The following is a 15,642-nucleotide window of genomic DNA, read 5'->3' on the forward strand; positions in this document are numbered from 1 at the left end:
ATGAACAAGATTGAAGGTTTGCAGACGGAATCTATGGTGTTTGGTAAGTAGGAAAATAAGCAAGAAAATAGCCAAAGAGGATCGGAGTCAGTGGACTTAGGCTAGAGATAACATACTGAGAAATGATTTCATTTGTTGGTTGAATTATAATTAGTTACACTAAGGTATATATATACCTAGATTTACACAGGTAAAGAAAATAGTTACAGTGGTAACTATTCTAACAACTAACCAACTTTTACTAAAGCTAGCTTTTACTAGATTCTTTTACAACGGTATCTTGCTCTTCAATTAATAATGCTGTAATGGAGTCTTCTGCAGTCAAGTTTGTCCCGAACATACATTCAGGAAGCCACAGTGACACTGGATCAAGGGATTCCATGGATGACGAACACATTCGGATCGATGATCAATCTGCCCATGTGGGGCCTCGCTTCAAGTGTCCCTTTCCAAGTGCATTTTATGCGGTTTTTGACGGTCATGGAGGGCCTGAGGCAGCTGCTTATATCAAAAGGAATGCCATGAGACTATTCTTTGAAGATGCTGATTTACCGCAGAGAATGGATATGGATGCTGTTTTCTTCAGAGAGTTGGAGAATTCCCACAGGAAAGCATTTCTACTGGCAGACCATGCCTTGGCTGATGAACAAAGTGTGAGAAGTTCGTGTGGAACAACAGCTTTGACTGCTCTTATACTTGGAAGGCATTTAATGGTTGCAAATGCTGGTGACTGTCTAGCGGTTCTTTGCAGGAAAGGAATAGCAGTTGACATGTCTCAAGATCATAGACCTAGTTACTTGCCGGAACGTATGCGAGTTGAGCAGTTGGGTGGTTACATTGATGATGGATATCTTAACGGTTCTATCTCAGTCACTCGAGTTCTTGGAGATTGGGGCTTAAAATTACCATTGGGTTCCTCATTGCCTCTCATTGCCGAGCCAGATGTTCAGCAGGTTAACAGAATATAATGAGTTTTTTTTATCATTGATTGTGATGGGATCTGGGATGTCATTTCAAGCCAATATGCTGTGAGTCGGGTTCGGCATGGGCTGAGGAGGCACGATGACCCCCAACAGTGTGACAAAGAGCTCGTCAAGGAAGCACTGCGCCTGAACACATCAGATAACCTCACAGTTATTGTTGTGCGCCTCTCTACCCCAGAACATGTTGAGTTCCCTCGCCAGCGCCCGAGGTTGAGAACCTGCAGCCTCTCGGAGGAAGCACGCAGCCGGCTGAGAAGCTTGTTAGAAGGCAATTGAATGTAAATAGTAGTCAATTCCCATTGACTGAGGCCTAATGGGAGATGCTTTTTAAAACTCTTTGTGGTTGTTTCAGATTTTAGGTTTAGAAACAAAGAAGCCGCCAGTTTTGCGAGAACAGGACTGATTGTGTTGGATTGTAGCGGTAAGACGGAATTTACATTTGAGCTTGGTCTTGTTTTAGATGAATTGGGTTATTTACATTAATCTTAATTTTCTGATTATTTTAAATAATTGAATTTGTTTCGAGGGAACTCTCTCTTCATCCAAACTGGCTATGTTTTTTTTTTTGGTTGTTGAGAATATATGACTGATGGGGAATTGTTGGGCACGACCGGACGGAGATCATCTTATTAGTATCTCTCATCATAGGGCACAAATACTAATAAACGAGTGATATTACATGTTAGAATCTCTCTGCTACCGACAAGGGCGGAGCCAGGATTTTTTTCTTGGGTGGGCTAGTTGAAAATAGTACCATAAAATCATATGTTTATTTTTTTGCTTATATAAAATATATAATAATCAATATAAAAGAACAACAATATAATATAAACTATTCTCAAAATTATAACCCTAACCGATAAATTCAAGGACCAAATAAATAATTAACCTACTAATTAAATCAAGAATAAGTAAATAAAGAGATTAAGAACGTACCAAAGGTGACATTCATTGAAAAATTGCAACGGAAAGTCAGGAATTGCGGAGATAGGGATTTAATTGTGTATTTAAAGAATTTATTAATCTTTTCTTGAGTAAGAAGCACAGAGGCTAAATTACATAGGGTAAATGGTCGGTTTCTTTAAAGAATAGAATAAAGGGGGACTGGAGATAAAACTAATTTATAATTTTTAGCATAAAACTATTATTTACTACCTCTCCTATACTAAATATACATTAAATAATAATATGTATTGAAATTGAGTAGGCTATAAGCATGAGTTTACAAAAGAATAGATCTATTCACAAACCCATTTTTACTTCCAACACAGCCTTATTAATATTTTGTCAGTGATCATTTTCAATTCATTCGATCTAAAAAACCGACAATTAAGAGAAGCGTGTAAGAAGTAAAAATAAGTACATGAATAACACTACCCTTACAGAAAACCTCCCTGGGCTACAACCCACCTTAACCTTGTGGGTGGCTACGCCATTGGCTACCGATGAATTTGGCGTTGATATTGTTTTAGTTGGCAGAAGACAAATAACCTCATCATCTTTGGGGGCAATTGTTCCTCCACCAAACATCCAAATTGGTGATATGCTGAGAGTCTGCGAGGCTCTACCATTTTCTCCATTTTGTATTTTTTGCTTCAATCCATCTCTTACGAAGATCGATGGAAAAATATATAGATATGAAAAAGGATTTGCACATGATCTTTATAGATTTGGAAAAAGAATATGATAGAGTCCCAAGAGACATTTTTTAGAGGATTTCAATAGTAGTTTATGCCGCGGGTGAAGCCCGTCTTCTCAAATTTGGTGGCATAATAGTTAACCTCATCCTCAGGCAACCAACTTGGCAAGACAATAGGAGCATCTGTGGGACGTCCAAATCCTTTGCCTTTAGGGTAGGAAAAGTGGACCGAGGTTCCTATATGTTAGAAACTCCTTCAAAACTCTTGTAGTGCCCATCTGAGCAAACTCAGCTTCTATCACTCCTGAATCCTGCAAATATGAGTAATTTGTCTAGTCATAAGCAAAAATTGCAATTGATATGCGAGTGTGCGATTTCGAAATTACAGAGATATTATCTTGTCAAACAAACAATAATATTTTCAAACAAACCCAATTTTATTACTAATGCTCCATGCACTCCATGAAGCCAATGGAAAGATTCCCATGAAAAAGTATGGTAGCAAACACATATGCTCATGAAATAGAGACCACATAGAGAGATTGTGATACATGGTTTTTGTCAACATCCATAGAAGTGTTAGTCTGTTGTTGTTGTTAGCCATGGCTGAACTCACACTCCAATTCTCAAAGTGTCCATTTCTAGACGGCGTCATCGCTTTCTGCTGCTGGTGGTACTTATATGGTTGCTGATATCTTGTGTCCACACACCCTCCAATACGATTATTGTCATTAATAGAGTTAAAAATCAAATGGGTGTAAAGATAAATCCCCGTATTGAATTGGGTTTGTTGGGGTATTTTAGGTAGTAAATTTGGGTTTAAAGAGATACTGATAATTTATTTAAAAATCAAATGGGTGCAAAAAGAAAGTTGTGTGTAGAAAAAGATTACATGAGTTTAAATAAAATTTCCCTTAACAAAATATGTCAATATTCTCATCACATGAATTTAAAGATGATATTAACATAATATTCATGGAAGAACAAAAATGATTTACGATGGATAAACTCAGGAACCACTTCTATTCATTTTCATTGTCAGGGACCAAATTGACGAATTATGTTTAATCTAAGGGACCATTTTGGTTAACAGGGGTTGGTTTGACAAAAATATCAATAAAAAGGTGGTCACGTAGTAACTCACATAATAATTTAACGATAATGTTGACAGATTTTTCATGGAATGAATGATTTACGGTGGAAAAACTCAGGGACCACTCACGTCAATTTTTAATATCAGGGACCGAAATAAGGAGTTATGTCAATCACAAAGACCATTTTGGTTTAAAAGCCTGTATAGTATAATGAACTTGTCAACCTAATTATTTAAGTAATGTTAGGCACATCAGATTTGTTCACCGAATTTTATTTAGTAATAATGTGGAAGTGTGTGATTGATTTAATTAGGTTAATTCTAAACTTTATTTTACTAAACAAGATATTGCCACATGCATTGACACATATTCGGTAATCAAATTTAGTAGCAAATATATCATTAAGGAACGGTACACAAAAAGAAAAACTAAAAGCTATTTCAAGTTAAGGTGAATCGCCAAAATGGTCCTTGAGATTTGCATAACTCATCACTTTGTTCCCTGAGATTCCAAATCGATAAAAGTGGTCCCTGAGATTGTCCACCATCCATCATTTTGGTCATTCCGTTAAAAACTCCGTTAAGTGTCCTGGAGGTCTTGGCCGGAAGTTTGATCAATTTTCAAAGCTTCATAACTCAATCGTTTCTTAACCAAATTCGACCCATAATATATCAAAATGAAGATAGGAAAGTGTAGAATAAGATTATACCCAAAGTGATGAGTTATGCAAATCTCAGGGACTATTTTGGCGATTTACCCTTTCAAGATTTTGATTTCCCTTCCTATATGTCAAGCAAAAAAAAGTTATAAAAAAAAATCACTGTAAGTGAGAGGTTTTAAGTTTGAATCTTATAAATAAAATGTTCGATACCAATTTTTTTCTCTCCTATTAATTTATATATCATAAAAAAAATTAAAAAAAGTCTAAAAACCAAATAATTATCAAACAGACCAAACTGGTACAAATAGCTTCAGCGAACGAGTAATGTCACTAGAACCTCATTGCATATACTGACACCATTACGATCACTTTACACTTTATTAGTAACGTAAAGGGAAAGCCCAAATTCAAGAAATATTCTGATTAATCCTTCTATTTAGAAAGGAACTTCATCAACATAGCCTGTATTTGGGTAGGGTTTTTGAGGGTCTCATGACTTGCTGTTCTGGTGCTGCGATGAAACACATTATCTCCAAGTTGGGAAGGAACAGCTTGACAAAATCATGGTGGGCAGGATGAGCTACATACTGTGCCATGCCCTCCACACTCTCAAAGGTGGTCTCAAAGACACGAGTGTAACCTTCCTCCTGCTTCGCAATGCTCAGCTCCTTTCCCCTGATTAAAACATTATAACGGTTAAAAAGTTCAAAATATTTGTACGTTGAAGCACCATAAAAAATCTCTGCAAATAGATCACATCAGACACTAACGTATTACACAATCTTTGATTTGTCGAATGATATGACAATTTCATATTTATTGTTAAAAGTCCACAATGTAATCTTAAAAACAAATAAAGCAAATAAAAAATAAAAATAAAACATTGTTACGTATGGGAAGGAATGAAGATATGAAGGATTATATATGAGATAAACAACCCCCCCCCTCCTTGATAATCTCATACCTTAATTTTTTTTTTTCAGATATGTGAGGTATGAGAGAACTCTGCCGTGTAAGTTTATCTTACATTGCCGGTCCCAAGCCCGGATAAAGGAGGAGGGGGAGGGCGTTAGGTAGTCGACAGCCGGCACTCCATGATCACGTCGAATCTTTATGAAAATGAATCTAGAACGAAATTGCGCTAAAGCTAGGGCATCACCCGTAAGTGGCGCGCTGTGTGGCCCGAGCACAGTGATAAGTGAGCAAGGGTCGCTGTATCTCCATCGGCACCCGGATGCAGTGTTAAATGAGCAAGGGGGCTATAGAAACTTCTTTTCGAACGACTCCACTCAAAGTTGTTTGGGAGCATATGCTCCTATCAACTTTACACGGGACACACAAAAGAAGTACTTTGATCCTATTAGACGGGGAAGGGTGAAGAAGCTAGGACAGAAGGGTAGAGTTCAAGAGAGCAAAATGCGTTTAGGAACGTGGAATATAGGAACCTTGACGGAAAATCTATGGAAGTAGTAGAAGTTATGGTGAGGAGAAGGATAAATATTATGTGCCTACAAGAAACTAAGTGGGTTGGTCGTAAGGCAAAGGATCTAGAAAACTCAGGGTTTAAACTATGGTATTCGGGCACAAATAGAACGAGAAACGGTGTTGGCATCATCGTGGACAAGACCTTGACACAAGATGTTGTAGATGTCAAGAGGGTAGGAGATAGAATCATGGCAATCAAGATTGTAATAGGACAAGAACTTATCAATGTGATTAGTGCGTACGCACCTCAAGTAGGGTTGGATACGAGTTCGAAGGAGAAATTTTGGGAAGACCTTGGAGACTTGGTGCAAGGAATTGCTCAGACGGAGAAGTTATTTATAGGAGGAGATTTAAATGGACACGTGGGCAGGGAGACAGGCAACTATGGAGGTTTTCATGGTGGCCATGGTTTTGGGGAGAGAAATGAGGATGGGGAAGCTATCTTGGATTTTGCAATGGCATATGATCTCTTCTTAGCCAACACCTTCTTTAAGAAGAGAGAAGAACATGTGATCACCTACAAGAGTGGGTCGTCAAAAACACAAATAGATTTTCTTCTAATGAGGAAAGAGGATCGTATAACTTGTAAGGATTGTAAAGTTATACCAGGAGAGAGCGTGGCTAATCAACATCGCTTGTTGGTGATGGATGTACATATCAAAAGAGTGAGAAAAAAAAACAAGACTTGGAAGTGCCCAAGGACTAGATGGTGGAATCTAAAAGAAGAAAAACAAGCCATTTTCAAAGAGAAAGTAATCACCCAGTGTGTGTGGGATAGAGAGGGGGAAGCTAACCAAATGTGGGATTCCATGGCTAGTTGTATCCGAAAAGTAGCAAAAGAGGTATTAGGAGAGTCCAAGGGCTTTGCCCCACACCAAAAGGAATCTTGGTGGTGGAATGAGGAGGTACAAACAAAGGTGAAGGCTAAGAAGGAATGTTGTAAAGCCTTATACAAGGATAGGACCGATGAAAATGGTGAAAGGTATAGAAAAGCGAAGCAAGAGGCAAAGAAAGCTGTGAGAGAAGCTAAGTTAGTGGCTTATGACGATATGTATAAGCGACTAGATACCAAAGAAGGAGAGTTGGATATCTATAAACTAGCTAGAGCAAGGGAAAAGAAGACAAGGGACCTAAACCAAGTGAGGTGCATCAAGGATGAGGATGGAAAGGTTCTTGCTACAGAGAACGCGGTTAAAGACAGATGGAAAGGTTATTTTCATAATCTTTTCAATGAAGGACATGAAAGGAGTGCTTCTTTAGGGGAGTTGAGTAACTCAGAAGAGTGTAGAAACTACTCTTTTTATCGTAGAATCCGGAAGGAAGAAGTGGTTGTAGCTTTGAAGAAGATGAAGCATAGAAAAGCACTAGGCCCAGACGATATACCAATTGAAGTGTGGAAAGTTTTGGGAGAGACAGGTATAACATGGCTCACTGACCTTTTCAATAGGATTTTGAAAACGAAGAAGATGCCAAATGAGTGGCGAATGAGCACTTTGGTGCCTATCTACAAGAATAAGGGCGATGTACAAAATTGCATGAACTATAGGGGTATTAAGCTAATGAGTCATACAATGAAGCTCTGGGAGAGAGTCATTGAGCATAGATTGAGGCAAGAGACACGGGTTTCGGACAACCAATTCGGGTTCATGCCAGGGCGCTCAACCATGGAGGCAATTTATCTCTTACGAAGATTGATGGAAAGATATAGAGATGGGAAAAAGGATTTACACATGGTCTTTATAGATTTGGAAAAAGCGTATGATAGGGTCCCAAGAGACATTCTTTGGAGGATTTTAGAGAAGAAAGGAGTACGAGTAGCATATATCCAAGCTATACAGGATATGTATGAAGGAGCAAAGACTGCCGTAAGAACTCATGAAGGACAAACCGAAAGCTTTCCCATAACTGTAGGATTACATCAAGGCTCATCCTTAAGTCCTTACCTTTTTGCGTTGGTAATGGATGAGTTAACAGGACATATTCAAGATGATATTCCTTGGTGTATGCTTTTCGCAGACGATATAGTGTTGATAGATGAAACTCAGGAAGGGGTAAATGCAAAGCTTAACCTTTGGAGAGAAGTGTTGGAATCTAAAGGTCTTCGCCTAAGCCGATCAAAGACAGAATATATGGAGTGCAAGTTCAGTGCAAATGGAGGCCAAAATGAGTTAGGGGTGAGGATCGGAGATCAAGAAATACCAAAGAGCGACCGTTTTCGTTACCTAGGATCTATCTTGCAAAAGAACGGAGAATTAGATGGAGATCTCAACCATAGAATACAAGCTGGATGGATGAAGTGGAAGAGTGCATCCGGCGTGTTGTGTGACCGCCGTATGCCACTGAAGTTCAAGGGAAAATTTTATAGGACGGCAATAAGGCCGGCGATGTTGTATGGCACAGAATGTTGGGCGGTGAAGCATCAACACGTACATAAAATGGGTGTAGCAGAGATGAGGATGCTTCGTTGGATGTGTGGGCACACGAGAAAGGATAAGATTAGGAATGAGGATATCCGGGGTAAAGTAGGAGTAGCCGAAATTGAAGGAAAGATGAGAGAAAATCGGTTACGGTGGTTTGGACATGTGCAAAGAAGGCCTACTGACGCTCCGATTAGAAGATGCGACTATGGGACAGAGGTTCAGGGCCGAAGGGGTAGAGGAAGACCTAGGAAAACTTTGGAAGAGACCCTAAGAAAAGACTTAGAGTACTTGGATCTAATGGCGGATATGACACAGGACAGAACACAATGGCGTTCTAAGATTCATATAGCCGATCCCATTCAGTGACTCGGATTTTCCAAGTCTCCAACCGAGAAGTTTTCCTCACTCGAGAAATTAAGGGAACACTACCTCAACCTACATGCTCCACTCACAAAGCTTCAACATACAAGCTTCAACAAAAGAAAATTCAAAGAACTTAGCGAAGAAGGCTTTGGTGTATTTAACACAATACGTTGAAATGAAGGAAAGCTTATTTATTGATATCCCCGATAAGTTACAAATATGTACATATACTTGAGTCAAAATAAACAAACAAGAGGGAACCTTTACAAAGGTTGCTTAGGAGAAGTCTCAGCAGTCGGTAGAGCCCCAGAAAGAGAAGGCACCGGAGGGGGATCATTCGGAGCCTCAGTACTGGACAAAACCCTCGAAGGAGGAGGCATCAGAGGTTGATCATTTGGAGCTTCATTAAGCGGTACAGCCCCAGAAGACGAAGGCAATAAATGCTTTTGGAACAAACCCACAAATCTCTGATGATCAAGTAAAACCTGACCATCAGATTCCTTCATCTGGTCAAGCTTCCTCTTCATGTTTGTAGCATAGTCATGTGCGAGCCGGTGCAACTGTTTATTCTCATGCTTGAGCCCTCTAATCTCCTGTTTGAGACTCATCACTTCAGCCGCCAATGATTCAACTTGGCGGGTTCGAGCAAATAGGCGTTGGGCCATATTAGACACAGAACCTGCACACTGAACACTGAGAGCCAGAGAATCCTTAACAGCCAACTCATCAGACCGTTTGGAAAGTAGTCTGTTATCTTTGGGAGTGAGAAGGTTCCTGGCCACTACCGCAGCGGTCATATCATTCTTCATCACGGAATCCCCAACGGTAAGAGGACCAGTAGGGGAGACGAAGGATGGGCGCCATATGTTGTCTGGAGAAGGCGGGGCTGCCTCTTCAACAAGGTTCAAGTCAAAACGACGGTCGGAGGGGCCAGACATTTTCAAAGGTGTTGAAGAGAGAAGAGGTCGGACAAATCAAGATCTTAGAAGTGCAAGAATGGAGCTTCTACGGGTGGATACTCAAGTGTGCTTTGGAACTTAATGTCAGCCCCTATAAAAATCTGCACTCGACGAAGCTTCAGAAATCGAAGAGGCGCCTCCTCAGAAATCGAAGAGGCGTTTGCTTTCTCAAAAGCTGGGCTGCTCAGAGACCACGAGGGCCGATCTCAGAAATCGAAGAGGCACCTACTTTTCCAGCCTTGTCAGCACCTGTCACACGCACACTCAGCTTTGCGGAAATTATGGGCATTCTGTCGAAGATTTCTGGCGAAGTAGAAAGCACATGAATCGTACTGTTCAATCACTCACTTCCCACACGCAACAGTAACTCATGGGTACCACAGATAACTTTGCCAAAGTTCTCTGACAAAGTTGAGACACGTGAAGCTTGCAGCTCCCGCTACATCGCTCTGACCAAGAAGAGTAAAAGAATTGCAAAGAAACAACACTAACAAAGTTTAGACACATAAATTTTGAAGGTCTAGCTACCATATTATTACCCACAAGGGTAAAGGAACAGTACCACTGCTGGATAATTGGAAAGTCCCGGTGTGTCAACCTCTGTGCTTCGTGGCAAGGTAGACTAGCAAACATGCCCAACCTTTACTCACATTCGAGAAAACACTCCCAACAGGATTGCTTGCTCCAAAATCGAAGAGGCACAGCCATCCGAATCTCGAGAGCCAGACTCCCAACATGATTACTTTCTTAAAAATCGAAGAGAGGGTAAAGGAACAGTACCACTGCTGGATAATTGGAAAGTCCCTGTGTGTCAACCTTTGTGCTCTGTGGCAAGTTAGACTAGCAAACATGCCCAACCTTTACTCACATTCGAGAAAACACTCCCAACAAGATTGCTTGCTCCAAAATCGAAGAGGCACCGCCCTCCGAATCTCGAGAGCCAGACTCCCAACATGATTACTTTCTCAAAAATCGAAGAGAGGGTAAAGGAACAGTACCACTGCTGGATAATTGGAAAGTCCCTGTGTGTCAACCTCTGTGCTTCGTGGCAAGGTAGACTAGCAAACATGCCCAACCTTTACTCACATTCGAGAAAACACTCCCAACAAGATTGCTTGCTCCAAAATCGAAGAGGCACCACCCTCCGAATCTCGAGAGCCAGACTCCCAACATGATTACTTTCTCAAAAATCGAAGAGACCGCTCTCCGAATCTCGAGAGCCAGACCCCCAGCAGGATTGCTTTCTCAAAAATCGAAGAGGCATCGTTCTCCGAATCTCGAGAGCCAGACCCCCGACAGGATTGCTTGTTCGAAAACCGAAGAGGCACCACTTTCCCAACTTCAAGAGCTGGATCTCCTTGGATAAAGCTTGTCTGTAATCTTCACAAGCAACATCAGCTTTCCAGATACCACAGACCACTTTTTCAAAGTGCTCTGACAGAGTTAAAACATGTGAAGCTGACAGCTCCCACTACCGTCCTATGACCAAGCAGGGTAAAGGAATAGCATTATTACTTGATGTTAGGGAGACTCCTATATATGTCGACCTCCATCCCTAACGGACAGGCAGACCTGCAAAAATGCTCAACCCTTTCTCTTATCTGAGAGGGCACTCCCAACGAAGCCTTTCGAAATATTCAGCTTTCTTTCCCCCGGATAATACCTCTGTAAACAAGCTATACTAGAGCAAGAATATCTCATATCATCAGGGTTAAAAGCAAGAGTATCCCATATCATGCTTTTTCCCTGTCTTTTCCTTTGGCCTTGTTCTTACCTGCAAGACAAGGAGAAAGAGAGCAATCAGTCAGCACTTGGAATCAAGCTTCCAGCCAGGAACTGACTGCCTGGAACCCCTTACCTGATTACTTACCTGGCATTGCTCTCGAGTACTCATCTTCAACATCTTATTCTTCCAGGGAAGATACCGCATATGCCTGAGGAACAGATAGGGCAAGTGAGAAGGATACAAGGAAGCATGTGGAGACAAGCATAACAGCACACGTGCCGATACATCCACTACTCTGTCAAAAGTAAAAGTATCCCATATCAGCAGGGTCGAACGTACTCTAGATTTGATGGACTTGTTTTGACCCTCAAATTCTTCAGTCGGCCTTATACTCTGGAGGAAACCAGAAAACCCTCCAGCCCTGTTCAAGAATAAGCCTGTGGAAAGTTACTTCTTCAAAAGCAAAAGTATCCCATATCATCTCTTCTCATTTTTCTTCTCTTTATCCTTCATGCTGCCTGCAAGATAGGGAGAATGTGAACAATCAGCCGGAGCTCTGATTGCTTACCTTGTCTGTCACCTCTTTCAGCAGATCCCCTAACCCGGCGACTTGGGAGACTCCTACTACATGGTTTGTATCGCGCTTGACCAAGCCTGAAACTACAAGTAAGCTTCAAGTGAAATTGATACATTACCTTGTGCATCTCCACCAGTTACAGATACCACCCCTGGATGGAGGAAGAGTACTTCTAGAGAAGATGCCACATCTACCTATGAGACAGATAAGGCAAGTCAAGACGATACCACACTCCGGTACTTAGAAGTTTCGTGGTTACGAGATCATTCTCCCACAATATTTCCTAATGTCATTTGTACTAAATCATTCACTTGTACTCACTAAAGGAGAGCTTGAACCTATGTACTTGTGTAAACCCTTCACAATTAATGAGAACTCCTCTATTCCGTGGACGTAGCCAATCTGGGTGAACCACGTACATCTTGTGTTTGCTTTCCTATCTCTATCCATTTATATACTTATCCACACTAATGACCGGAGCAATCTAGCGAAGATCACAAAAAGTGACCGTTTTCGCTACCTAAGATCTATCTTGCAAGAGAACGGAGAATTAGATGGAGATCTCAACCATAGAATACAAGCTGGATGGATGAAGTGTAAGAGTGCATCCGGCGTGTTGTGTGACCGTCGTAGGCCACTGAAGCTCAGAGGAAAATTTTATAGGACGGCAATAAGGCCAGCGATGTTGTATGGCACAGAATGTTGGGCGGTGAAGCATCAACACGTACACAAAATGGGTGTAGCGGAGATGAGGATGCTTCGTGGGATGTATGGGCACACGAGAAAGGATAAGATTGGGAATGAGGATATCCGAGGCAAAGTAGGAGTAGCCAAAATTGAAGGAAAGATGAGAGAAAATCGGTTCCGGTGGTTTGGACATGTGTAAAGAAGGCCTACTGACGCTCCGGTTCGAAAATGTGACTACGGGACAGAGGTTCAGGGCCGAAGGGGTAGAGGAAGACCTAGGAAAACTTTGGAAGAGACCCTAAGAAAAGACTTGAGTACTTGGATCTAACGGAGGACATGACACAAAACCGAGCGCAATGGCGTTCTAGGATTCATATAGCCGACCCCACTTAGTGAGAAAATGCTTTGTTGTTGTTGTTGTTGTATATGTGAGGTATGAGAGACCTCCACTTCATATATATATATATATTTTTTTTTTCATGTAGTAAACAGACCAATGAGAATCATATTCATTCATTCTTTCACTCTTCATAATTGGGTAAAATAATCAAGAAAGAGATTAGGGAGGAGGAGGTATTGTGTACCAGTGGAAGGGCTTCATGGGGTCAACGAGGTTGACCAGGTTGGCATATGATTGAATGAGCTGCTCGATCTGGCTCTCTGATGTTCCTTCTTTGACCTTTGCCATCAGAACATTCTTTAACACTCCTCCCTTTGCTTTATCTCTCAAACTTCTCTGTTCATCTGTTTTGGTCTAATCCTTCTTCAACTCACCATTCCTGCTACATTTTAACTTTCTTTTGTCGCCTCCAAATAAAAAATAAAATAGATTTTGTTTTTGTCTGCTTGTATAGTATAATAAAGGCATCAACTTAATAATCTAAGAACCTTCGCACACTAAAATTTATTCATTAAATGATATGACAATGTTTGATTTCAACATGAACTTTATTTTATTAATAAGTAAGACATTGACCTGGTTCATTAATGGTCTAATTAGGCCTAATCTTTTTTTGTTTCTTTTTTTCTTTTTTGAGGTAAAGGCCTAATGCTATTTGGATGTGTTTGTTGTACCATATTATTTTAGACTTGACTAGTTTCAGGAATCAAGTTGAACTCGCTTAGCTTGTACTAAGCAGTATGAGAATAGTGAAGTGTTTTCCTTTTCTTTTGTTAATCTTTCTCTCTTCACTTTCTCTCACAATCAACCACACCCACTTCAAATCCCACGGCAAGCTCATCCCACTCGTCGCCGACAATCAACATTACCCACTTCAAATCCCACGGCAAGCTAAAATTGTGCAGAGGCTTCATCCTCTCGATACCCATCGCCATGGACTTTGTTGCCTCTGTTTCTCGCACCTCGGAATTTTATGGGAAGATGGAAGAATTTTTATTGGGATTGTTGTTTTCGTTTTGCTTTTTTTGTTTCGGATCTGGGCATGGGTGGGTTGGGTTTCAAATCTGGGTTTAAGATATGGGCATGGATGCAAATGGAGTTGCAGAGAGGCATGCTTTGCAGACAACACTGTGTGCACACAATGCAAGTTTGGAGACGGGATCAGCAATCCCAAACGTTTTGGGGCGCCTTGCTAGTCGGCACGAGTCCGACTTAGTCCCATTAAACTTTGTCCCGCCAAACACTGGACTAGTAAGCCATTTTAGTTCAATGAAACTTGAGGAGGCCAAACAAACGTGCCCTTTAGGTACAAACTTGACATTGTTTCATTGGCTCCACCAGAGAAAATTTTCTAAGACCGCCACTTGACTACACGACCTTCTTACGTTGTGAAGCTGTCATGGAATACATGCATTCCCAACTTAAATTACACTCATCTTTCAACATTTAAATGCATGTTTTTCTTTAAAAAATTATTATTATTATCAAAGGGTAGTGCATGGTTTAAAATTATTATAATAATTAAGGAAAGTGAGAAATTTTGAACTCGAGATGCATGTGTAGAAATTCAATATCTTATTTACGAGAAATTTTTTAATGTGTCAGGAACATGACCGTGTATACCATATGTTATAATATAAGTGATTAGATACTTAAAAATAAATAAATTTACACACTTATATTATGACAATTTGTATACCGTTATGTTTCCAACTTAATGAAAAACGTCACCGTATCCATTAAGATAGGGAACCACATGCGCAATGCATATTTCTCAGGAAACTCCACCGTGTAACCGTGCCAAAATGACATGTAGTCCACTTTTATTCAAATTGTACCTGTATTAATGTAACTACAATGTTTACCAATTGGCAGTTCACACTAGACCTGACAATTTCTTACACGATCCGTTAACACGATACGTAAATGACACGAAAATAATGGGTTTTGGGTTAACACGATAACTAATCGGGTTATTATCGGATCACACGATAATAACCTGTTAATAACGGATCCTTAACAGGTTTACATGAGAGTGACACGCGGATAACCTGTTTCGACATGATAAGAAAAAAGTTATTTTAATGATTTTAATTTTTTAAACTACTAAAAAAACTTACTATAAAATACAATAGATATAATGAATATGTATATATTGTTTATTAGTTATTATTCTATATAAATTTTAAAATTTAAGTTTTATTTATTTATTTATTTATTTTTATAGTATATTATAGGCAAAGATTGAGATTAAAAATCATAAAACACATTAAAAATAAGAATATCAAGTAATTTAAAAATACCAAACACATTAAAAAAATAATATGAAAAAATATGCAAACGCTCGTAGTCGCATCCTCTACGCTTTGAGGATGGGTATATGATCGTTTGAATTTTTAAAACCATACAAACTACCATGAATAGTATTTTTAAGGGAGTTCAAAATAAACAAAATTCATAATCATTAATGTATAAGTCAGAAATATGTGAAAGCATAATAAACGTTCATAATTGCATTCTCAACACTTAGACGATGGTTGCATGGTCATTTAGATTTTTAAAACCCTCCAAATCTCATGAACTGACACACCCCGATCCTGGAATCAAGGCATGCTGGCCGTCACGTGAGCGTGACGTAACCATAAGTG

At 40.0% G+C, this 15,642-nt stretch overlaps 2 protein-coding genes and 1 long non-coding RNA gene across 3 annotated transcripts; 1 reads left to right on the forward strand and 2 right to left on the reverse strand.

Moving 5' to 3' along the window:
- The first annotated feature begins 290 nt into the window (after positions 1-290).
- LOC126606890 (probable protein phosphatase 2C 13) lies at positions 291-1,274 on the forward strand. The gene is given in 1 exon segment (XM_050274281.1): positions 291-1,274. A coding segment is annotated over 1 exon segment (954 nt). The 5' UTR covers positions 291-305; the 3' UTR covers positions 1,260-1,274.
- A 3,555-nt stretch (positions 1,275-4,829) lies between these two features.
- On the reverse strand, positions 4,830-13,929 carry LOC126609107 (stress-response A/B barrel domain-containing protein HS1-like). Its single transcript, XM_050277113.1, has 3 exons — positions 13,797-13,929; positions 13,179-13,338; positions 4,830-5,052 (listed from the first exon to the last, which is right to left on the reverse strand). The coding sequence occupies exons 1-3, from the start codon at positions 13,927-13,929 to the stop codon at positions 4,830-4,832; spliced, it is 516 nt and encodes a 171-aa protein (XP_050133070.1).
- LOC126606895 (uncharacterized) lies at positions 9,681-12,291 on the reverse strand. Its single transcript, XR_007617408.1, has 3 exons — positions 11,670-12,291; positions 10,463-11,538; positions 9,681-10,244 (listed from the first exon to the last, which is right to left on the reverse strand). It is a non-coding gene; the product is annotated as an uncharacterized LOC126606895 (long non-coding RNA).
- Positions 13,930-15,642: the final 1,713 nt, after the last annotated feature.

The sequence above is a fragment of the Malus sylvestris genome, chromosome 16, assembly GCF_916048215.2.
Source record: "Malus sylvestris chromosome 16, drMalSylv7.2, whole genome shotgun sequence".
NCBI lineage: Eukaryota > Viridiplantae > Streptophyta > Magnoliopsida > Rosales > Rosaceae > Malus > Malus sylvestris.